This window comes from Acomys minous, assembly GCF_964271855.1.
Source record: "Acomys minous genome assembly, chromosome: 19".
NCBI classification, from domain to species: domain Eukaryota; kingdom Metazoa; phylum Chordata; class Mammalia; order Rodentia; family Muridae; genus Acomys; species Acomys minous.
Genome location: NC_140499.1, coordinates 8,150,379 through 8,176,009, shown reverse-complemented (window position 1 = coordinate 8,176,009; position 25,631 = coordinate 8,150,379). Strand labels below are relative to the sequence as shown.

Here is a 25,631-nt window from a genome sequence, read left to right as displayed (position 1 = left end):
CCACCCGCAAATGGCCCTAGTTTGAGCTTTCTTTCCCCATTTCCCCCTCTTCCCTTCCTTCCCCCTCCTCATTTGATCCTCCCACTCTAACCCCCTGCCTTATCCACCCACAATTATTTATTCTCTTTTCCCTTCTCAGAGGTCCATTCCTTTACTCTGTACCTACCTTCCATGGTTATATGATTACAGCTTGATTACTGAAGACTTAACAGCCAACATTCACATATGAGTGAGTACACATCATATTTGTCTTTTGGGGTCTAGGTTACCTCACTCGTGATGACTTTTTTTTCCCTAGCTGCATCCATTTACCTGTGAATTTTATTATTTCATTTTTAAACATCTGAGTAATATTCCATTGTGTAACCCTAACATACAATATTTTCTTGATCTATTCATCCATTACGATGAAAATCTAGACTGTCTCCAATTTCTGGCTATTACAAATGAATGAACATGGTTGAACAAGTGTCTCTGAAGTAGGATGAAACGTCCTTTGGGTATATGCCCATAAGTGCATAGCTGGATCTTGAGGTAGATTGATTGCCAGCTTCCTGAGGAACTGCCACACTGGTTTCCACAGTGGATGAACAAGTTTGCACTCCCAGCAGCAATGGAGGAGTGTTCCTCTCACTCTGTATCCTTGGCAGCAAGACCACTTGCTGGTCTTGGCCATTCTGATTGGTCTAAGTGGTTTGAATTTCCCTGATGACTAAGGATGCTGAACATTTTCAGTGCTACTCAGCTATTTGTGTTTCCGCTTTTGATAATTCTCTGCCTAAATCTGTAGCCAATATTAAAAATTGGGTTATTTCATTTCTTGATATGACTTTTTTAGTTCTCTATATATTTTAGATATTAGCCCTCTCTCAGATATATAGGTGCTAAAAATCGTTTCCTATTCTGCAGCCTGATTTGTCTGAATGACGCTGTCCTTTGCCGTATAGAAGCTTTTCAGTTCCATGAGGCCTTACCTTACTTAGTACCTTTGCTAACGGTGTTCTGTTCAGAAGTCTTTCTCTGTGCCAGTGAGTTCAAGCTCTTCCCCACTTTCTCTTGTATCAGGTTCAGTGTGTCTGGTTTACCCTGAGGTCTTTGATTTGTTTGCAGTTGAGTTTTGTTCATGGTGATAAGTCCCTATAGAGCTGTGGCTCTCAACATTCCTAATGCTGCAACTCTTCAATACAGTTCCTGTGCTGTGGTGACTCCCAACCATAAAATTGTTTTTGTTGCTAATTCATAACTATAACTTTGCCACTGTTATGAATCATAATGTAAATATTGATGTCTTCTGATGGTCTTAAGTGGCCTCATGTGAAAGAGTCATTTGGTCCCAAACAGGTCACAACCCACAGGCTGAGAACTGCTGCTATAAAGTGAGTGATGTTGGGATATGATGCTTTTTTAAAACTGCTCTTCCCAAATATTAGAAGAATCTATTTTTCTACTCTTTCTTCATATATATATATATATATATATATATATATATATATATATACACACATATATTCAAGCCATGTTTTCAAAAATATGCATACATGTGTGCACCTATATACACACTGAGACATGTACATTTTTTTGATTAAGAATTACATTTTTCCCAAATTATATTACAGATAAGACATCTTATTACTGTTACATGTAAGTTTCTTTTTCTTTTCTCAGTGGAGGCTAGAGGTGAAAACGGCATATAACTGCCAAAAAGTGTCAGAATACTTCATGATATTTAGCTTCTTAAAGATGAGGGGGTTATCTTAGTACAGCTGAGAAGCTACATCCTATTTTCAACAGATGAACAGGATTCCCAGCAGTGCCACGCACCGTCTCTCCATAACACACATTCAGAGTGGTAATATGCTGGCTAGTTTTATGGAAACTTGCCACCAGCTAGAGTCATCTGAAAGGAAGGAACCTCAGTTGATAAAATGCTTTGATAAGATCTTGGTGTACGGCATTTTCTTAATTAGTGATTGATGGGGGAGGGCCCAGCCCATTGTGGGTGGGGCCGTCCCTGGGCTGGTGGTCCTGGGTTCTATAAGAAAGCAGGCCGAGAAAGTCACGAGGAGCAAGCCAGTGGGTGAGCAGCACCCCTCCACGGCCTCTGCACCAGCTCCTGTCTCCAGGATCCAGCTGCTTAGGTTCCTGTCCTGACTTCCTTAGATAATGGACTACAATGTGGAAGTATAAACCAAACTTGCTTTTGGTTACGGTGCACTGAAACACTAACTAGGACAGGTCATTAATTTTCTGCATGTCATTCACCTTCTCAGTGTTCATTCATGGAATGTAATATTAAATGCAAAATAATCCAATTATGGTAACACAGGATGTTGAGAGGGTATAAACCTGGAAGGAAGCTGAATATCCAGCCCTCTGGCTCAGAAGATCCAGTCCACAGTGTGCACGCCTGGCTCTCGAGCCAGTGAGAGGAAGAATGCTCCCTAGAAGTATGCCTTGTGTACTAGTCAGAGGATACTGATCTTAAAATAGGCCTCTGTCATTTCACTGAAACGCACTCCTCTCTCCACCACCCCCACACATCAGCAAGGCTCACAGTTCCACACTTTGGTTGAGGATATCCAAAACATAGACATTAGAAAGCTTTGGTACGTGCACAGACAGTGGTACTTCAGCATCCTTCGGACTTTGACTGGTACCCAACTCTGGATCTGATGTGGGATCAACGCAAACCGCCCACAAGAGCATCTTGCTTGAAACACTTTCCTTGCTGATTTCCTCTCCTTCATATCCCAGAAATATAGTCACTTGGTTTCAAAATAAAAATAAAGGAATAATAAAAAAAATTAATAAAATAAGGCCTAGTGCCATGGCTCAGCAGGTAAAGACACTTGCTGCCAAGCCAAGCCTGATGATTGCAATGCAGTTCTCATTGGCGGAAGCTCATTCAAGCTGGCCTCTGACTTCCACACAAAACCAATAAATCAAACTAACAAGTAAACACTTTTAAAAGAACCAATGAGATTATGCAGATGAACAGATGAGTGGTTTAAGCCCTGGCTTGTAAATGCTGTAATATGTACAAGGCCCCTCTTGTTGCTCTGGGTCTCTGATTCTTATAGATTTAAAACAAAAACAAACAGGTAAGGGAGAATGCAAAAGGAAGTGACTGTCCCTGGGACAGCTTAGGTATTCTATTCCAGTGTCTCAACTGTCACGGAAGTGTGACAAAGCAAGGACAACTCAGCCATAGGGCTGTCAGTGGCAAGTGTGGCCACAGACCACATACTTACCAATAATAACTGTGTTATCATCAGCAATTAGCAGCTTGCTGTGGACATAGATGAGCTCAGTGACCAGGTTTCCTTCCAGCTCTGCATGTGTTCTCAGACCACAGAATGATATGTAATTTATCCACTGATTACCAACTGTGAATCAAACAGAAAACACTAAAATCAACATCACCATGCCAAACCAAGGTTCATCAATTTTGTTGTTTTCCAAGACATATATGCCACTTAGAATACATTCATACAATATTGATAACATATAGATTATATAGATTATAGTATATTTGTATAATTAATGTATAATATGTAGAATGTGCATAATAATATGTAAAGCGTATGTAATAAATATTAATTTATTTTACAAAATTTAACCAAGAAATTTTATGATAGAGGAATTGATATTAATGACTTGGATGAATGCCCTAGTTTCATCCTGTTGCTATGACAATACACTCTGACCAAAAGCAACTTAGGACAGGAAAGGGTTTGTTTGACTTGTTCTTCCGGGTCACAGTCCATCCTGGCAGGAAGTCAGAGCAGGAGCTCAAGGCAAGAGCTTAAAGCAGGGACCAGAGGGACAGTACTTGCTAATTCACTCACTCTTGGGCTTGTACTCATTTCCTGTATCTCCCAGGACCAGCTTCCCAGGGCTGGTGCAGGCCCACAGTGCACTGGCTCTCTGTATCTGTCACTGTGAGGAGCATCCCTCATTGATGCTTCCACCAGCCAATCCACGGTGAGCAGTCCCTCGGGTAAGACCCCCTTCCTAGATGGCTCTAGTCTGTGTCATCAAAGCTAACTAGGACAACCACATTTTTAAAAAATCATACTGAAATGCGTTCTGCCTTCAGCCAAAGCAATCTAGAAATGTACTCTAATCTGAGTCATTTAGTGAACTGGCGCGTTAACTACTGAGAAGTGGAGGCGGAAAACACCGCACAGGATTTCAGTGTCACAGCTGCTTCCATCTCGGTTGGCTCCTGCTGCAGGACCGAAGGACAAGTACATCTCAACACCATAAGATGTAGGTAGCACATTCAGCACTAAATAGCAGTTAAGTCTGCTCGCTATGGCTACGTAGGAATGTTGTCAGTTAAATGGTCTTCCCCAGGCTAGGGAGGAGCGCTGGGAACTGCTGTCTTCATGGCATGGCCACCGTACTCAGGAACTCTCAGCAGCTGTGCTCACCTGTACATCCCAGTACGGGCCAGGGAGGGGTGTGTGAGGCTCTGCCCTCCCTGAAGAGCTATCGGCACTAAATGGTGACTGGCAAAAGAGGAGCCATTTTCTTCAGTGGTGTAGCCACTGATAAGTTGTCCTTGCTCCTGCGAGCCATGCGACTTAATCTCAATGAGTCACTGGAAAACTAAACTATAGAATACGGAAGCAGGAATGTGATTGGCTGGGAAGAAAGAGTGGAGAGAGGGCAGTAAGAGTGAAAATGAAAATACACTATATACATGACTGCAACTGTCAAAGAATTGTAAAGAATTGTCCTTTCTAGATCATTAATGTTAGGAAAGAAAAGGCACTTGACTATGTTTGACACTGGGAGATTTTGTTTAGCGAACAGTACCAGGCTTGTGCTGCAAACAGCTCCCCACTTCTCTCATCATGTGACAAGACCCGCACTCAGTACCAGAGTATAATCACTGCCATGGGCTGAGTGTTAGTCACAAGGGTTTATGGTCCCCTCCCTGGCAGCTGTCATCCTGCACAAAGGCTAAGACTCGGAACAAATGGAGAGGAGCCAAGCTGCCACGAATCCTACTAGGCAGGCAGGGGATACCGTGTATTTTTCTCCAGGAGAGTTTGAAGTACAGCAGGAGACCCAGAGGAAGCGCACGCTCCTCCTCTGAGCTTCCCAATCACACACAACATAGGTTTGCTACATTGCCATGAACACACAATTAAGTTCATGTATCTTGGAAAGAAATTCGTTCCCAGGTTCACAGAGGGAGCCCTGCACTGTCAGGCCACCTTTCTCACATGTGTGTGAACCGGCTCAGAGCACTGACTGACCAAGAGGGCTGTGCTGGTGTAACGGTGCTTTACATTACACCATTCCGCATATGTGAAATATTCACAACCCGTCCACGTGTCACACTGGAACAACGTTGAAGTTCCGGGTGTGTTTCACATGCAGCCAGCAGGTTACGTGAGCTCTAGGACAGCTGCGAATGAGGCCGACACAAAATCACAGACTTAACTTAAAACATTATCAGCTGGGAGAGGGGCACACTTTCTGTAACTTGATTACATAATTATCATGCATGAATTTTCTAGATGACATTAGCAAAATATTGGATGTGCCTGGTCCATTATTCCCTTTTTAAAAAAAAAAATCCTCTGATTAAAGTGCATCCTCTTTGAAGTCCTTAGTATCCAAAAAATTTCTGGAAAATATTTCCCCAAATGCCTAATTTTGATGACATTGTAGACGTCACTTCTCCCGCGTCAGTGCCATGCCCCACAGCTTCCACCATCTTGGTTGCATCAGGACCACAGGGCCTGAGCTTTTTGATTCCTCTGTATCATCTGGAGCTGCCTCGTGATCCAGAATACAATGTTTTAAGACATAAAACAGCTTTTCAGTGTTATCATGGAGAAAAAAATCCTTTGACAAAGTAAACACTTTTTGGTCTGGATTTTTCTGTTAACAATTCACAAGCTACAATAACCAGAGGTTCTCAGTGTGCGTAAGGCCCAGCCCATCTTTGTAAAGACTTGCTAAAGGCAGATTACTGAGCTGCACTGTGGTTCAGTGGAATATGGCTTGTGCGAGGCCCCAGGAAAGCTCAAGGGAGTAAGGCAACAAGAGAGAAAAGAGGAGAAACGAGAGGAAGGGAAGAGAGGCCAAGGGATAGAGGGGGAGGAGAGGGTAATAATATACAGAAACACAGGGCGAGGGGGCAGATAGAGCCCCAGAAATTGTCCCACAGACTGAAGTCAGCGGTGTCTCAGTGGGTAAAAGCTACTGCCTCACAGACCTGACTACCAGAGCTTGTTCCCTGGGGCCCACGTAAAGGCTGAAGGAGAGAACGGACTCCTGAAAGCTGTCCTCTGGCTTCCACACGTGAGATGCGGCATGTGTCTTACACCAGGAATAAAACAATGAATCAGTCATATTTACAGTCTGAAAGTATCTAAAAACTATTTTTATGAGATCAGTGATACTGACTAGCTTCCAGCAGCCTGAATTTTCAGTTGGGCCATAGTGCATAGTGACTGACCCTCGGGTTTCTGCCATGCCACAGTAGGGTTAGGGCATAACAGCTAGCACCTGTCTGCCTGACAGGGTCCAGCCCAGCTTCTGCTCTGCCTCAACGCAACAGGGAGGCTCATAAAGTGAAAAATGACTTTAAGGAGAAAACTACCAGGACATATTCTAGAGAAGGAGGAGAGAGAGGAGGAGGAAGAAGAAAGAGGAGAAAGGAGAGAAAGAAACAAAGAAAGAAAGAAAAAGAAAGAAGGGAAGAAAGAAGAAAAAAGCATCTTTGTTAGAAAGGGGCCACTGTGGATAACCCCGGTGTGGCCTGTGAGATACAACCGGGGTGCACATGTGATGACAGTGAACCCCACGTTTCACCCTCATGTGCTCCGAGGGAAGGAAGACAAGAAAAACTGAGAACTTGCATTTTGTTCTGTGAAGAAACCCGACTTCACACGAACAGTATAAAGCCGGTGGTGTTAACGTGCGCTACCAAGCTACAATGAGGAACGTGGGTGATTTTTGAGGAAAAATACTATTGTGAAACAGGGAAAGACAAGTCCTGGGGCGGTTCCCAGATGATGTGCAACGGGATACGAGGCTGTGCAGATGCAGAGCCTGGGACTAACTGATCGGCACTGCTGTCTGGGTACCAGAAGGAAGACGGACTCCACATAAGTGCTGGAGGTTTACAAGGCAATCTTGAGAGAAAACACCCAGAGTTATCACAGACCCAGAGTTATCACAGGCTTATTACTTAAAATTGGAGCTTTGGGTATTTGTGATTTCTAATCATGCTTGAATACCCCTGGCCACTAATTTACACTAACTTGGCCCTAAAGTCTAAAATGCTATAATTCACACACACACACACACACACACACACACACACACACACACACACACACACACACACAAAACCTCTTAAAAAAATAATGATAATGGAATGTTTTAAACTGAACATGAAGTCTCTGGAGATTATCAGATCAGAGAATGGCTGGGGCTGGGATTCTTTTCAGGAATTTTAATTTCGTCACAGCTGCAGCTTTGTTCAAAATAACTGAAGCAGCAACCTCTTAGAGCCACAGTCCGCCACCCAATTAGAGATGAGGAAGCCGGGTCTGTAAAACCCATGGCCCAATAACAAAAACAAAGCCAGCAGCTGACCTTTTCCTTCAGAAAAGGGCACTGTGTAATTAATCTTTTCTCTCCATGTTTAGAATATGAACATTCCCCCACAGAGAGGCCTTATTTTGACTTGTTCCCAGGGTGCTTAGAAATTTTCCCCTAAGCAGGCTTACCACTGAAATTGTTCCTTGTGTTAAAATCCAATTTATTTCCCACTGGATGGCAAAAGGCAAGAAAAAGGTCTGGAGCCAAAGAAAATGCTTTATTCAAGCACAGGATGTTTTCACAGTTGAGAAACAAGCAAATAAGCTTGCTTTGACTCCTTGCTTTCCTATGGCCTCGCCTTCACCCGACAAGCCCCCCATCAGCCAGCATGGGATGTCTTCTCTACTCTGTTTTATCAATATGTCTTTAATATAGATTGACTCATCAACCCGTAGAGATCAAGGTGACACGCTGGCACATCTGCTCTATCCTGGGCACAATTAGGTGTCGTGCATAACTATGTCTGAACAGACCATCAGTAAAAACTTGCTAAATATACTGATAGACATGTCTGTACATATATAATATATCTGTAGGGGAAATTCAAGCCTACTTTATTACTTGTTCTGTCTGTCTACCTGTCTGTCTGTCTGTCTACTTACTCCCTTATTGGGACAGAGTCTCACTATGTAGCCCTCGCTGTCCTGGAATTCACTATGTAGACTGAGCTGGCCTTGAACTCACAGAGACCTGCCTCTGCCTCCTGATTGCTGGGCTTAACAGCATGCACCATCATACCCATCTAAGCTCACAGTTTCTTTGTTTTATTTAAATAAATTCATTTATTTATTTATTTATTTATTTATTTATTATACAATCTTTTGCCTACTCCAGAAGAGGGCACCAGATCACATTATAGATGGCTGTGAGCCACCATGTGGTTGCCGGGAATTGAACTCAGGACCTTTGGAAGAGCAGGCAGTGCTCTTAACCTCTGAGCCATCTGTCCAGATCCCTAAGTCCATAGTTTATAAAGATAACATATCCTCTAAAAACTAATAAAAATGTATAAAAGTATTTCTAGAAATTCTATGGCATGAAATTTCCCCCTTTCAATTGTACAGTTTAGAGCTGGGAATAAGGTTCAGCTATAGGGTGCTTGCTTAGCATGTGCAGGGCTCTCTGTTCAATCCTAGAAGTGCAAATAAATAAAAGACAATTCCCCTGTCTCAAAAAACCAAAAAAAAAAAAAAAAAGACAATTAAATAAGTGTTATTTGTGATTGTATTTGTTTGAGACAAAGTCTCACTATGTAGACCAGGCTAGCTTCCAACTCATTTGCCTCTGCCTCCCAAGAGCTAGGATCAAAGGCGTGTACTGCCACACTTCACAGATTTTTTTTTTGAGGCAGATTTTTTTGAGATTTATTTTTCATGTATCCCAAGTTGGTCCATGAACATACTTATTTATCTAAGGATGACCTGTATATCTAAGGATGACCTTAAGTGTGGATGACCTGTATATCTGAGGATGATCTTAAATGTGGATGACCTATATATCTAAAGATGACCTTGAGCGTGCATGACCTGTATATCTAAGGATGACCTTAAGTGTGGATGACCTGTATATCTAAGGATGACCTTAAATGTGGATGACCTGTATATATAAAAATGACATTGAGTGTGGATGACCTGTATACCTAAGGATGAGAGGTAAGATGGCCTTTGTCCTCTATTTTCTGAATATTTGGGTTATAGATGTGTAGCATTGTCCTTGGTTTATATGGTTCTGTGATTGAGCCAAGGGCTTTATACATGTCAGGCAAGCACTGTGCCAACTCAGCTACAGTCCCAGACCCAATTCAGAAAATCTTTTTAAAGTATGTTCACAAAGCCATATAATCACCACTACCTAATTTTAAGATATTTTATACCCTACTGCCCATCTAATTAGCATCTGGTCCTACCTACTCTCTCCAGATCTTAACAATCACTATAGAACTATCTGCTGCTATGAATATGTTTATTAAAGACACTTCATAAAAACGTAACCTTTTAGCATATGGCCTCTTGTGCCTGGCTTCTTTCAGATAGCCCAGTGCTTACATGATTCATCTATATTGTAGCAATATTCCTTCATTCCTTTTCATAGTTTATCAATACTACCATATCATTATCATGGACAGAGAATGACAGACCGAGATACTCTGCCCAGTACTTCTCTGGCCTTCATGTGTGCAAATACATGCTCATACAATGTATACATTGACAGCTACTGAACATTTTATGTTTTCCCATTTTAGCTATTTTGACTATGAGCACTCATGTGCAAATTTTGTATAGAAATTTTCTGGCTTATAACAGAACCTCTGAGGTTCTGTCTAACCTCTCAGGAACTATCAAACTATTTTCAAATGACACTGTACCGATGTAGTAAAATTTTAATCCAGCAACATGGCTTCTCTGATCACATCTGAAGACCTTCTAGGTTTGTGTGATCTGGCTAGAATGCAGACAAGCCCTTAGTATACACCTTTGATCCTAAACAATGAAGGTAAGGTTAGTTTGTAAAAAGAAGCACCCATACTTGAATGAGATATCTAAAGGAGAGGCAGACAAAGTGACTAATCAGAGAAAGAGCCAACAGAATAGAATGTGCCCAACTCTCATGAAAACAGGGAGGAAAGAGAGGTGACTCTTAGGTGTCCTGAGACACCTAAGGACCCGTCCTGCCGAACAAATTCCAGGAGGTTTTAATCTTCTGTCCCTTTAACCTTTTTTTTTTCCTTCTTGTATATGCTAGTTGGGTTGTATAATAAAGTTTACTTGTTAATAAACTGAGCCAACATCTGGCGCCCGATGTGGGGCCCGATGGGTTCCACAATCCCTAATGATATGAGGGAAGATTCAGTATTCCACGGGATAGAAATGTTGTTTCAGGGTATTGGCAAAATTGCAACTGCTGTTGCAAAACTCTTTCCTGCATTATACTTAGAGGGAATTCTTTGTTTTCTCATTGTCCTTTTATTACAATATTTCATGCTTAGAAGGATTAAAAGACAGGCTAATGACATAGAAAAGCCGGAAGGGTCAGTAAGTTCTATCCTTTTGAAAAAGATTGCAGATTTGACTGAACAGATAGAAAGGCTGAGGTATGAAAATGAAGGGATGGGAAAACGGATAGAATTTTTGACATTTGGTAGTGATGAAGGACAGAAAATAGAGAGACCGGAAAGCCAGAAAAATCAGGAAGAGTCAATAAGCTCTATCCTTTTGGAAAAAATTACTAACTTGACTGAACAAATAGGCAAAATACAGAGAAAAGTAAAAGGGCTGAAAAAGCAGAAGGCACCTTTGGTTAAAAAGGGTGGAGAAGGTCAGAAACCAGAGGCAAAGGAAGCCAGACCGACCAAAAGGTCTTTGGAAGTAAATGTACCAGTGGAGGATACTTCCACAGTCACCCAGGCACCTTCAGCTTTTCCAGTCACTGTAAGACATGTAATCGAGCCAAATGGTGCTGAGGGTCATGACGAAATAGCCTGGTGTCCTGTAAACTCCACCGTGGCTATTGTTTTCCTAATTGACCCTCGAAGGGAGAAGGGACCGCCCTTTGCATATGACTGGGAAGGTGGGGGAGAGAAAAACAAGAGGTAGGAGGAGAGAAGGAGGAGGCGCGGAGAGAGAGGAGAGGACCGGACCAGCTCGTGGGACTGAGACACCTAAGGACCCGTCCTGCCGAACGGATTCCAGGAGGTTTTAATCTTCTGTCCCTTTAACCTTTTTTTTTCCTTCTTGTATATGCTAGTTGGGTTGTATAATAAAGTTTACTTGTTAATAAACTGAGCCAACAATAGAGAGTAGCATAGAGAGACAGGGAGAGGGATGGAGAGGAGGCAGTTTTAGTTATACTAGGAGAGTTTTACAGAGAGGTCGAAGAGAAAATAAGCTAGACACAGATGAAGAACAAGCCAGAGAATGAGAAGGAGCCACAAGATAAGAACAGATTGATAGAGTTAGTATGAGGCCAAGCAGAACAAAAGTCAAAAGCTGAGAGAAGCCAGATTGAATCAGTCAGCTTGGAAAGGATTTTGAGCCAGAACAGCTGAGTTGAACCAGCCAGCCAGACTTCAAAAAGAACATGAAAGAGTGAACTTACTCAGCAGCAAGTTTCAGAGTCTCAAAACATTCTAGGCCTAGATTAGAGTGTACAGAGGCTATAATCTTTCAGGATTAGGCCCAGGTTAGCAGACAGAGCCAGTAAGTTTCCAAGATGACAATTAGGCAAAAAAAAAGATACTTTTACATACTAATTTGCATTCCCAAAGCAATACATGAGCACTCCACTATTTAATTAGTTAGTTAGTTATCTTCTTTTGTTTTGTATGCCTGTCCTATACTTGCTTTGTAGAGCAGGCTGGCCTTGAACTCAGAGATACTCGCCTGCCTCTGCCTCCCTGAGTGCTGACATTAAAGACATGCACCACTGCACCTGGCTGGGTGCCACTCTTTATACATCCTTGCCAATATCTGACTATTATTCCAGCCATACAAGATGGAATGAAGTATCTTATTGTGGTTTTCATTTTATTTTCTCCAATGACAAATGATATTGAGCATATTTCATGTATTATTAGTCATCTCTGCATCGTCTTTAAAATCAAATGTCTCGATATTTTATTTCTTTTTAAAAATGAGCTATTCTCTTTTATTACTTGAGGTTTTTTTTAAACATAGTCTAGGTACTAATATATATATATATACTAATATATATATTTATATATATTAAGAGCAAACGTTTTCTCTCATTTCCTTCTTCTGTCTTAAGAATATACTTCTAGAAAGAACCACAGCAGCGAGAGGTGATACCTTGTTTTGTTTCCTTCCTCATCTCTAATTGTCTCAAAGGTTAGAAGAAACGGGTGTGCTATAGGCTGTTTTCATGAAATCCCAGAAAGCTCTATGATAATCCATGGATTATCTGCATAAATAGAGATGCAATAAATACCCACTGGCCTCATAGCTCCTGTTTCCCTCCTTTTTAAGAGAGGGGTGAGCTGCACAGGGTTGTGAGATAAACTGAGAATACATACGACTCCCCAGTCATCATTGAGATTACAGAAATACATCCATACAAATTGCAGAGGCGTTTTCATTTAAACATTGGTTTGGTCAATTTAATGAGAAAAGGTGATTTCCCTCAGCTGGGCATTTTGTGGAGAAAGTATGTGTGACCACTGTAAATGTTCACAGAGACATGACAGTCAAGTTTGACTCTCAATTTGAGATGTGCGTATGAGGGGTTTTCTAGGTTAAGTTAGTTAAGGTGGAAGATCTCCTCTGGGTGTCAACAGCACCTTTCGTGGGCGAGGCTCTGGGATAAAAGAAGGGAGCGCCAGCATCCTGACTGCGGGTGCAATGTGACCCGCCATGACAGCATCCCTGCCAAGGCATCGCAGACATGGTGGGCTGTGCCTCAAGCTGTGAGCCAGGATAAGGCCTCTCTCCCTTATGTCGCTTTGTCAGATATTTGTCAAAGCCACAAGGAAAGTAACTAGTGGGTGCTGACACCTCATCTTCACGTCTGATCCTGTTAGCTTCTGAAGTTTCTAGAAACAATCCCAGAAGAAAAGAAAAACCCTACTTACGCTCCGGCTTTAGTTGTCCAAGGATGGAGTTCTCCCCTCGGCACATGGTCCTGAAAACATGTAAAAGCTGAGTTACGGGGGTTCCCAACAGCCAAGTCTGGTAACAATACCCGTGGGTGGGACCCTCACCCAAGCAAAACGGGACATGGAGTTTCACGAGAAAACGCTACACCCATTTTCAGAATCTAAAAACATAAAATAGGAATTTTGGGGGGAAATGTTACTGGAAAGACAATGTAGTCGTTCTGAGGTGAGTCAACGGAAGAGTTATAAAATTGATACCCGGATTCAGAAAGAGAGATGGGCTATGAATGAACTTTCCCTTAGAAAAATTTTGTGACAGGGAAGATAAATTTAGGGGTCTTCACAGATAAGAACATGTATAAAGTCAGCCTGCTTTCTGGGGTGAAAAGGGCAAACTCTTGGCATAGCATCAAGAATAAAGCAAGCTCTATTATACTGGGCTATTTCCATCACGTCAGCAAAAACCCGCAAATGTGAAAAGTCAAGTTTTAAATAACTGGCTCTGTTGATGGTTTTTGTTCCTCGAGACTGTTAAATATTGATGATTCTAACTAATGGAAAAGCAAGGGGCCCTGAGGCGGTCCCTCCCTGCGGCTCCAGCACATTGACAGGGCAGGGGAGAGGTGCACCACCAGGATGTTCACACTTCTGCAAGTCACCTTTCATGTATGCGCCTTTGAGCAACATGAATGGAACTCACTGAATCTCAAAAGAAAGAAGAAAGAAAAATGGAAAGCAGGAGAGACTGGTTGGGAGGGAGGAGGGGATGGCCTGAGTGAGAGAAGACAAAAAAGGATGGGGCGGTAGATGTGATTGCATTATTATATGCATGTAAGAAAATGTAAGAAACGCATTATTATTTATAATTAGTATGTGCTAATAAAAACTTTAAAAATTAAAACAGAAAATATTTGAGCTGGATAATAAGTGTATATTAAAAAGGAAAAACCCAAAAATTTGATGTTCCATTTGCCTGTTGTATAAAAGTAATTAACAATACATCTATGACTAGAAAGGCTAATAGCCTTCAAATAGAGATATTTTTCATAATGAAAGCTTATAATTTGGGTTTCTAAACAACAGTTAAACATGGACCATTCAGCTGGTTCAAAAAAAAAAATCAAGAAAACAGTCGTAGGAAATAATCACAACTGACAGTATTCCAAAAGCAATATTTGAATTGCCAAGAAAGCAATTAACATCATGTGAGTGGCATGTGCTCTTGGATAACATTGTATATGAACTCATCTTCAGCCCAAACACCTACAGCAAAGGCAAGCACTGTAACCAGATGGGTTTACCCTGGGACAGCATCAGCAGCACCAATGTTTACTTAAAATCTGGTGGATATGCAAACATGTTGGAAGAGTCAAGTGGGAAAAAGAAACCCACCGCTAAGCATGGTGGCGCATGCCTTTAATCCCACGCATGAAGATGTGGGCTCATCCCCAGCACTGCAAACCAGGTATGGTGGCACACACGTGTAGTCACAGCACTTAGGAGGTAGACGTAAGAAGATCAGAAATTTAGAGTCATCCCCAGCAACATAGGGAGTTCAAAGCCAGCCTGGGCCATATGAAGCTTAGCATCAGCTGCCACCATGACCTCCATAATGGTGCCCTGGACCTGCGTCATCAGAGTCAGCTGGGGTCCTCGGAAGCCAAACAAGGGACATGTAACCCTCTAGGCAAGTGTGACCAAGGCCTTGTGCCCCTCTCTGCTTGATGCCCTATAAAGTCTCCTTCTCCCCTGAAGCCCCCAAAAGGATGATTAGGAAAGTATGAAACTTCTAAAGAGAATGTTCAGGCTGACTTCTCTGCTCGGCCTAACTGAACGCACTCAAACTGCATCATGTTAGCACATAGTTTCCTTGTTTTATTTTCTATTTCCTGAAAAGAATAAAGGGATTCGTGGTATAAAGATATTTTACATTAATACTATATATTCAAATGAATATAAAAGAGGCATTAGTTCAGGAGGCAGAGGCCAGGGTATTTCTGAAGTTTTAAAGCCAGCCTTGTCTACATAGAAAGTTCTAGGCCATCAGGGCTACATAGTGAGATGGACAGGGAGAAGAGGGGAGAAGAGAAAGAGAGAGAGAAGACAGACAGACAGACAGACAGACAGACAGACAGACAGGGCCTAATAGTTTAGTGCTGTTATACTTGATAGGGCCACCATGTATAACGGTGACATTTGAATTTTATCACCTAGTAAAGACTAAAGCTTGCAAGTAAAATACTGATTAAATGCACAGACGTGAAGCTCCCTTCCCAGGTTCTATACGTGAAGCAGAGTGTGAGCACCTGTAGTTGAAGTGCATTATCGCCTGCAGAGCATTCCCTCCGCCCGTGGAAATGTCTCCTTCGAATCCCGGCAGCAGTGGTATCACAACGTACACGCGATATCTCTGGCCTTCCCTGCAAAAGGCACATGCACAGGAATTCACCAAAAACAAACAAACAAAATCCTAGGTACCAGTGACATCATCAGCCAAGCAGGGCACGGGCCTTCAGAGACAAAGAGAATGCTTCCACCCAACCTCCTACGCTCAGATCAGATGACGCTCAGATGGAGGCTAATCACTATGGAGCACTATGCTGACCGATAAACTTACTTTGGCAGTAAAGTGAGAACTGTGTCTGCTTTCCCTTATACACTCACAATCCTTTGCAGGACAGACGGAGGAGGTTTAAAATAAGTCTTGCTGATCTCATGGAAGAGCTTATAACAAAGTTTAGAAAAAGGTGTTATCACAACAAGACTCTATATATGTTATTTTAAATCAGATTTAATTTTATTTAAATATATGTATCCATATGTGTAGATATAGACAGGCAGACATGTATAAACCAAGTTTCAGCCATAGGGATGCAGTCCACAGCTTGGCACGTTGTAAGCATTGCATTCATAACTATGGGGTCCCCAGTGCCCATGTCTTAGAAGCAAACATTCACACAGGATTCAGTATATTTTCTAAAACAGAGTCATCATTGTTTAGGAATGCTGAGGTTCCCGCCACAGAACGTTACCAAGGATTCGCCAAGAATTCTGAGTGACTAATGTTAATTTTATTTTTTAAACATTTATGCACATGCACAACCACGTGTCTGTGCGCGCATGCGTGGGTGCCTGTGTGCGTGCGTGCGTGTGTGTGTGTGCGCGCGCGTCTCTATTGACTGGGTCATCTCAGTAGCCCTTATTTTATTTTTTAAAAAATTATTATTGCGTACACGGGGCATAAGCACACATACACTCCATCCCATGTATGGAGGTTGGAGAACAACTTTATGGAGTTGGGTCTCTCCTTCTGTACTTGGGTTCCTGGAACCGAACGCAGATTGCTAGGCTTGTGTGGCAAGCACCTTTGCCTACTGAGCCAGGCCTGACTAGAGCTTATTTAAAAATCCCCAACATATGTAATGCAGGATCTTCAGGCCGCCTTTTAAAGGAAAATGAAGCTACTTGATGACAGATATTAAAATAGAAGAACCGTAGCTCTCTTGTTTGATGTGTACTCAGAAACCCAGAATATTCTGCTTTGACGGGCATGTCTAACCTTTGGGCACTTAGGCAGGACATTGTCACCTACTAAGGTCATGCTGGAGAATGGCTCAAGGGAATTAGCAGAAGCCCTCACATAATGCCCTGTGTAAGTTTAGCATTTGCATCGGGCTGTGTCTGTAGCCATTCTTGGCCACAGGTTGGATAACCCAGTAGGCAGCACTTACTGTGAGTGTTGCAAACTCTTAAAGCCCCTGGCTTTGGTTGTGGATCATGGGACAATCCAAGAGAACACTTGGAAATGACCATGGATCCCTCACTGTGCACAAATCCAGTTTTCTTGAGCACGTTCTCAATGCTGGCAAGTTCCCAAGTGTCACCCTGCGTAAACCTTTCTCAACACTTAGTTGTCACAGCTCATCTCCTTATGAGCGGCAGGAGGGTCCCTTCTCATAAGGATTTTCACGGCTCTGATGGCTCAGATCTGACTACTGTGCCCGAATGGTCATACGTTCATGGCAGTATGTGACAGAAATGAGTGTCAAAGCACCGGCTGTGTGGAGAGCCCGGCCTGGCTGAGAACGAGGCATCTGAGGGAGTCTGCTGTAATGTCAGGGGTTACTCACTAGATGGCAAACATAGTTTGAGTTGGGAGGAAAATGTGAGCAGCCCTAGCTATCTGCTTGATTTAGGAGGGAGGGCACCCTCTTTCCATGGTAAACAGGACAAGGAAAAGAGCAGGAAGCCTGGCGCTGTTTTTCCCACAGCCAGCATTTAAAAGTCTGGATGAATGCAAATGGACATTTAAGGACACACACTGCTTCTCTAGCCAAAACCGTACTCCAGTGAGATCCCCCCCCCCAATCACTCCAGCGGTGCCCGCTGTCCCCTACCCGTTAATAAAGCTTGGCAGTAACCCAGAACGTACACGTCACCCTCCTCAGTGACGACGCCTGCCTCTGCAGTCAGAACCGCTCACACTTGCCTCTTCTTTCCCACACACTGTGGCCGGGAACGTGACCCATAGGTTCTGTGCCTCGTTCATTAGTGACAAGCTCCTGGCCTGGGCTGACAGCTGACCTGCTCCAACACACAGGCTGGGTGTTCACATATCTTTCTATTTTAGGCAGCACTCAGTAGAGCACCCACGTTCTCAGTGTGCACTGTTTAGGGGTGCTGTGGGGGTGGGATCCGGTTGAAAGAATGTTTCAGCAGAGACTAGGTAATGCCGTACTTGTTTTTCATTAATCACACTGTAGAATTTTCATTATGGTAAATACATAAAATGTAAAATTGGCCGTTTTTCTCCTTGTAAGCATGAGTCTTCTTCATTAATTGTGTTCATAACTGTACATGGTTACCTTCCCTATTCAAAGCCTTTCATCACCACAGATAGAAATTTCCCTCCCCCAGAGTCCCTGCTGATCCCTGGTTTACTGTGTTTTTATGAACTGCTGGTCTGAGCTTTGCATATATGTGGGATCACATGCCACTTGTCCCTTTTGCTCTAACTTGTTTTACCCTCGAGGTGCATGGGTCAGAGTCCCCTCTGCTTCGTGGCTAAATATTATTCTGTGTTAGGTATCCACTTCCATCTGCTAGCGGGATGTTGGGTTGTGTTTGCCCTGTGACGCTGGGAATGAACCTGCTAACAGTACTGCATTATTAGGCAGGGCGTGGTGGTACCCACCTTTAACCCCAGCACTCGGAGACAGGCTGTCCTATTCTACACAGTGAGTTCTAGGCCAGCTGAGGAAACATAGTAAAAACCCACCTCAAAAAACTCATAAACGCCCAAACAAGAACAAAGTTCACTAGGCAATATTGGCACACTATACCTGTTAGACTCATTTTCGGCTCTTTTTGGGTATGCATCCAAGAGTGGAAACATTGGGTCATATGGTTATTCTATGTTTAGTACTCTGAGGAACCAACAAATAAATCATATTTTCCATTGAATAATACAGTGCAAAATCTAAGAGATTGTACAGAGAAAACAAGACTTTCCCCTCCTTTTGCCCCCTTCTAAGTCTTTCATTCGTGACTTCTGTAGTCCTGTAGACACAGTCCATCGTACGCACGCACGCACACACGCACACACGCACACACACACACACACACACACACACACACACACACACACACACCATAAACCACACCTTAGCACTGCTACACTCGAAGGCCCAGTCTTGTAGGAAATGGCTCCCTGTGGTCCTTAAGTTTTTTAAATGCAAAAATGACTTTAAAGTGGAGAACCCATGGAGAATGGAGAAGTGGCCTATGAAAGCCTATGCAGCATCCTCATAGTCTGTGCTCTGTGAGACTCGACAGCCACATTGCCTGGCCTCCTGGACTCGTTTATACAGAGGCCTTGGCTGCTTTTGATGTGGTGGTTCCTAACTTCCTGGATGATGAGTATGTTAAATACATTCCACAAACTATACCAGAAATGACTTACATTTCCCTGCTGTTGGAAGGGAGGGGGAATCTGAAATTTCACCCGTAAACTTATGGTTGAATGGAAGCCAACAAAGAGAAAATTCTATGCGACAGTATGTCTCTAGTCCATGGATTTCCAGCTGGTAAGGTTCCGATCTCTCTGGAAGCATGACGCTTGGAGAGCATCAGCAGCCCCCAGGGGAAGAAGTCCCTAACATGCAAAATGGCATGCTTAAAAGCAATGTGTGAGCTGGTAGGCAGCAAGCCATGAATAACGACCTGTCAAATAGGCGGTTGCTTTCGCCACCTGAGTTAAAATATAATCTTGTAAAATTACACCTCAAAGATTCTTGTTAAATTGAGTTTTTCTTTTGAAATCCGTAGACTCTTATGGCAATATAAGAGCCAAACAACGTAAATAAGTGTTCAGCAATAGAAAGACAACTACATTGTGCTATAGTCACTGAAACCACTCAAGAGCAAAATATCTCAGGTGCCATGTTTAAAATGGTACTGAGCTAAGCAATGTAATAACACAAACATGATGGCTAATCCCAAGATGCTCATTCAGCTCCTTCTCCCCGCCACTGACTTCCTTGTTTGGGGCCTGGAACTGTGGAGCCAGCATTGCTCCTATGGTAGCTATACAGAATGGAACCAGGGCACAAAGATGTGTACTTTCTGAATAAGGGAGCCAGACAAAGACCCCGAGAGCAGAGGCAGGGGCATAAACTAGTAAGAGCGAGGGCTGGAGCGATGGCCCAACAGCTATGAGTCTGTACTACTCCGTTAGAGGAGTCTGGGTTCTAGCACCTAAGTCAGAGAAGGCTCACAGAAGCCTGTAACTCCAGCTGCAGAGGATCCCATGCCCTCTGCTGGACTTTTCAGGAACTACACTCACATATAAATATAAGCAGAGACAAACATGCATAAATAAAATTATTAGATCTTCCTAGGTGGTCGTAGCACACACCTTTAATCCCAGCACTTAAGAGGCAGAGGCAGGCAGATCTCTGAGTTTGAGGCCAGCCTGGTCTACAGAGTGAGTTTCAGGACAGTCAAGGCCACACAGAGAAACACACTATCTCAGAAAAAAAATAGTAAGTATTAAAAAAAAAAAAAAAGAACTAAAAAAAGTAAGACTGAGCTAGCATAAATTGTTCTTCCATCCTGAGCAGAATTTCAGAGGAGATAAAACAGCTCCACTTTTTTATTTATTTTATATGGTTTTTTTATACTTATTTGTGCGTACCTAAGTTTTCCGTGTCTGTGTTGTGAATGCACATGCATGTGTCTACATATGTTCATGGAAGGCAGAGGTCAATCTCAGGCACCCCATTCAGCATCTGTCCACTTGTTCTTTGAGGCAGCATCTCTCATTAGCTACGAACTTGCCAGAGGGGCGGGGCCAGCCAGTCATCCCGGGATTCAGCTGTCTGAGGCTCCAGAGCTGTGATCACAGATTTTACAGCCATGCCCAGCCTCTTGTAGGTGTGTTATGGGGATTAAACTTGGTCTTCAATGCTTGTCTGGCTCCCACTTTACTGAATGAGATCGCCCCATCCCATGAGTGTGGGCTTTGGAAAAAGAATATTTCAAGGCTTTTGGTTGCCACAAAGTTGCTTGCACCCCAAAAGCAGAGTAGCAGTTCCCTCCAGGTGGGTGACAGCCTGTCTGTTCCCTCCTGTTCTTTCTTATGAAACCTTTTCCTTCTTAACTCTTCCTCCCTCATGCCCGAGTCCCTGGCAGCATGGAAGGCAGTCAGTCGGGAGAAGCAAGGCCAGCTCACAGCTGGGTCTCGGGACCCACAGGGAAACCCAGAGAAGCTCAGTGTGCTTCCAGGTTGATGAGCAGCTGGGATGGAAGGCTCATCACTATGAACGGGGAGACACAGGGGACACAGAGGGTGCAGCAATGGCAAATGCTGCCAGAAATGAGAGAAACCCCGGTGGGGCTCCTGGGCACTTTTTAGAGAGGTAAGTTTAGACTGGTGGGATCCCTTATGCTGGACTCAGATCTGAAGCCTCTTGGGACGTAACCCTTTTCAGTTCATGTTTAGGAAGTCTCTTAAGATGCAATATATCTTTCTGTCCTTGCTGCTTTCTCACTTGTAGATGAGGGAATTGGCTAAAATCTACCAGATGCTAGAGATGCCCACCTGACCCATCACTGGCCTTTAGCAACCAGACAAGCGGCCAGGTAAGCCGTGACAGACGGTGTTACACCAAAACACGCAGGAGTATTTTTACTGCTCAGCTTTTGAAAATGGCAAGTTTTGATGTGTAAGAAGGTTGGGTTAGCCCAGCACATCTGACTTCAACCTTACTTGGAGCCTGATAACTTCCGGTAAGACGGATCCCCAAGCGAGACCTCACAAAATCACTTCTTAGGGCCACCGCTGTACGCCCAATCGCGGTAGGACACAAGCTCAGGTTCAACGACGGCCAGCCCCAGCCTTGTGCTCCTTTTTCCATCTGGAGGCAGAGATGCCCGTTTATACGATGGCTTTGGAATGAAATAAAAGCAATGAAATGATCTCAAGCCAAACTTCTCTCGCCGGAGCCTGTTGTCATCTGTGCCCCGGCATAACCTCTGAAGCTGATGACGGCCCCGGGAGGGAAAAGCAGAGCCGTCACTTGTCACGCTGAAAATGTTTCCCTTTCTTTTTGCGACAACTGCAGCTCCAGTCCTCCACACCCTGCTCCTACTCCAAGCCAGGCATGCCTCATCCGCGGCACAAAAAATTATAGGATATGAAAATTATAGGATAGAGATATCCTCTGACCAAAAGGAACTTTATCCACCAAATAATTATGCTAAGAAACACAATATTTGTATGGTTTTAAATGAAGTAGCTCTCCTAGCTTATTTCTGAAAGCTTATTTTAAAAAAAAAATCTGTGCCTCCTTAGAAACAAAGGAAGCTCTGAAACTTGGCGATGAGGAGCAGAAGCCGAAGTCATGTGAGGTTTCTTCTTGCTGGACCAAATACCACACAAAAGGCTGCTTAAGGGATCACTTTCTTTTTTTCTTACAGTATGGAGGCACACAGTCCATCATGGTGGGCACCGTGGCAGGGACCTAAGGCTGTGGGTCGCACAGTCTCCTTGGTCAGAAAGCAGAATGGACAGGAGGAAGGGCCAGGCTATGTAACTTCACGGCCTGAGTTGGGGGATGTAGCTCACAGGGCAGAGTGCTTACCTAGCATTCCTAAAGCCATGGGTTCGATTCCCATCACTGCATAAATCAGGCCTGGTGTCACATGACTTGAGGGGTGAAGAGAAGAGGATCAGAAATTCAAGGCCATCCTTGGCTAGACAGTGCTGTCAAGGTTAACCTTGCCTGCAAGAAACAGGCTGTCCTCTGATCTCCACACATGTACTATGGCATGTGTGTGACTTCTTCATACAAACACATATATACACATACATGAATGCAATAAAACTTTTTAAAAAAGAGAGAATTTAAAAAATCAGTTGGAAAGAGGAATCTGCTACAGACCTGACAGGTCACCAGGAAACAGAACCTTCAGTTACGAGCCAGTAGGTGGAAACTAAAGTAAGGATTTGTTTTTAAACTAAAAACAAATTAACTTTTTGAATCAAATATTATTCTACAATATGAACCTACCAGTTTAAAATAGAGATGGTTAAACATTTTTTAGTGGGAGCACAAATAAGAGTTTGATTTAGTGGTTATGACTCTTTATACTCTTGATGTAGAGTGTGCAGTGTGTTTCCAGATGACAGATGGCCTAGGAGCGCTATAATAATTTCACATTAACTAGTGCTTTATCAAGCTAACTGCTATCACAAGCACATACATAATGGTGTCATTGTTCTTTTTGTTGGAGAAGAAACAGCTTTAGAAAAACAAACTGACAGACTGAAAAGGATTCCTATCTGTAGAAAACACAGGGGGAAAGTGTCCTAGGTTCTCACGGGTGCTAGGATGCACCCCTGTCCGACCATAAGCCCCGAGCTGTAAGAACCATTACATAAGGGCAAGCAATGTTTTCAAACTGCACATTTTAAAAGTGGCTTAGTACCGGGTGTGGTGCTGCGCACTTTTATCCCAGCACTCGGGAGGCAGAGGCAGGCGGATCACTGTGAGTTCAAGGCCAGCCTGGTCTACAAAGTGACTCCAGGACAGCCAAGGCTACACAGAGAAACCCTGTCTCAATAAATAAATAAATGAATAAATTTTTAAAAAGTGGTTTAGCAGTGCAGTTTCCACTGCTGCTCAGCATTAACAGACACATGAAATCAACTGCCCATTTTCACTATATCTCAAGTTTCGGGTGATAATCCTGTGGGTTCTCTCTCTCTCTCTCTCTCTCTCTCTCTCTCTCTCTCTCTCTCTCTCTCTCTCTCTCTCTCTCTCTCTCTCTCACACACACACACACACACACACACACACACACACACACACACACACACACACACACCTGGCTTTCTACTGAAGCAGGGCAATTCTGCATGTCAAACCAGGCAAAGACCTGAGCTGGTCCCCAGATGCCATTAATTCATGACACACAGAACTTTAAAATGTTTCTGTCTAGATCAGTTGGTGTTATTTCATCCCTTAGGTTACTCAGTCATGGTCTGAAAGAGAGAATTTGAGATGGGGGGGGGCGGGCGGGCGGGATCATGATTTACTTGGTCTACGCATTTGTTTCCAGTGGGCTGGGAGCTGGTTTCAACTGTGAAACAGGTTCGCATATTGCAAGCAAACACGCCGTTTTCGGCAGCAGTTCCCCAGGCTTCTTCCTGTTCTCACTGGAATGGGCATACACTTGAGACTCTAGGATCCCATCACAGCGACCTCGCCGCATCCCGTTTCTGTGATGAATGATGGCCGTGGACACGGAAGCAAGTGCTGAGGAGCTGGCACGAGGCTCCACACCAATGCTGGTAGAGAAATGAGACAGCCTAGCAGAGGGAGCTGGCAACGTGGACACGCAGGAGGAACCTGGCTGAGGGCCCGTGGGCCTATGTTCCTTGGTCGGCTCTGGCTGTCTGCTGACGTCACTTCCCTGCATCTGCTTTGTGCTCTAGTCTAGTCTTTCTCCAGCCACTAAACAAGCCCTGTTGCTAAGAGCTGTGTCTTTGGCGAAGGCCCCGGCCCCCACCTCAGTGGACCTTGCCTAAGGACACCAGCCCATAGATGTCAAGCTGTCCAGTGAAAACTGAAAGGCAGAGTTGGAGACAGACACTGCCCTTCTACACTCATATGACTGTTTAGCTTCAGAATCAGCTCGCAGGACTACTGGGAAATGTGTAATCAGAAAGTACCAAAGTTCCCCTCACCACCCCCACTCCCCCTCCGGTGCTAAAATACTAGAATTTTAGGGATATTCCACTGTTTAGATGCAAATTGAAATGGTAGCGAGAAATGTTGCTGGGCTGGAGCGACAGCTCAGTCAGCAAGGTGCATGTGCTGTGAGCATCGTGGCCTGGCCTGAGTCCACTTCCCAGAGTCCACGTGTTTCAAAGAGCGAGGTGTGGTAGTACAGTTTTCATCCTGGGGCTGAGAGGTGGACAACTGGCTGCACAGCCTCATCTACTTTGTGAACTCTGGGCTAAGGAGAGACTGTCGCCAAAAAAGGGGATAGGTGATAAGTACACAGAAGAAAACACTTTTTTATTTTTTTGAGACAGGGTCTCTCTGCATAGCCCTGGCTATGCTAGAGCCCATGATGTAAACCAGGCTGGCCTTGAGTTGGGCTTGCCTGGGGGGACAACAGGAGTGCAAGCTGAATGCCTGGCTTCACCTAAACATTTTATTTACGTGGCAGCCTTGATGTTTTTTTAAGTCTAATCTTTCTCTTGGAGATATATATATATATATTCAATTGAGGAAGCTTTCACCTTCCCTACTCAGTTTGAAGTACTGACAGCAATGGCTGACATTCTATTCTGACTTCAATAATTTTGTGCATATTAACCAATTATCCATTCTTCTTGTCTAATGAGAAGTCTATAGCATATGAGGAATGGCAGCTGAGTCTGTCCTCTCTCTCTGTCTCTCTGTCTCTCTGTCTCTCTGTCTCTCTGTCTCTCTGTCTCTCTGTCTCTCTGTCTCTCTCTCTCACACACACACACACCCTCACATGTATACACATACATCCTCACATCTGTATACACATGTGCCCACACACGCCCTCACATGTGTAGACACACAAACACACACACACTCACTCACATATGTATACATACTCTCAGGCTCCCAAACTATGCAAACCAATCTGGCAGGTACCTATGTACTATAGGGAGCTATAAGAGAGATGAGTTAACCTCAAGTCCATAACGTTGTATTTATTAGTTAATCACAGTTCCAAAATTCACAGCCCACCATTCACTGCAATGAAGTCATTTGCTGACTTAATATTTTTCCTATGGTTTACTTTAATTTCCTAAAGCCATGGCTATTTTTTCCAAATGTGCTGT

General features: G+C 43.5%; 1 protein-coding gene across 3 annotated transcripts in view; it reads right to left on the bottom strand.

Moving 5' to 3' along the window:
* The window catches only part of PLD1 (phospholipase D1), a 209,369-nt gene that overhangs the window by 20,946 nt on the left and 162,792 nt on the right, over positions 1-25,631 (bottom strand). For all 3 annotated transcript variants that reach the window (XM_084768482.1, XM_084768481.1, XM_084768483.1), the window contains 3 exons: positions 15,547-15,660; positions 13,217-13,266; positions 3,252-3,386 (listed from right to left, as the gene is read on the bottom strand). In XM_084768482.1, coding sequence (XP_084624608.1) covers positions 3,252-3,386; positions 13,217-13,266; positions 15,547-15,660 — 299 coding nt within the window. The remainder of the gene's footprint in view (positions 1-3,251; positions 3,387-13,216; positions 13,267-15,546; positions 15,661-25,631) is intronic.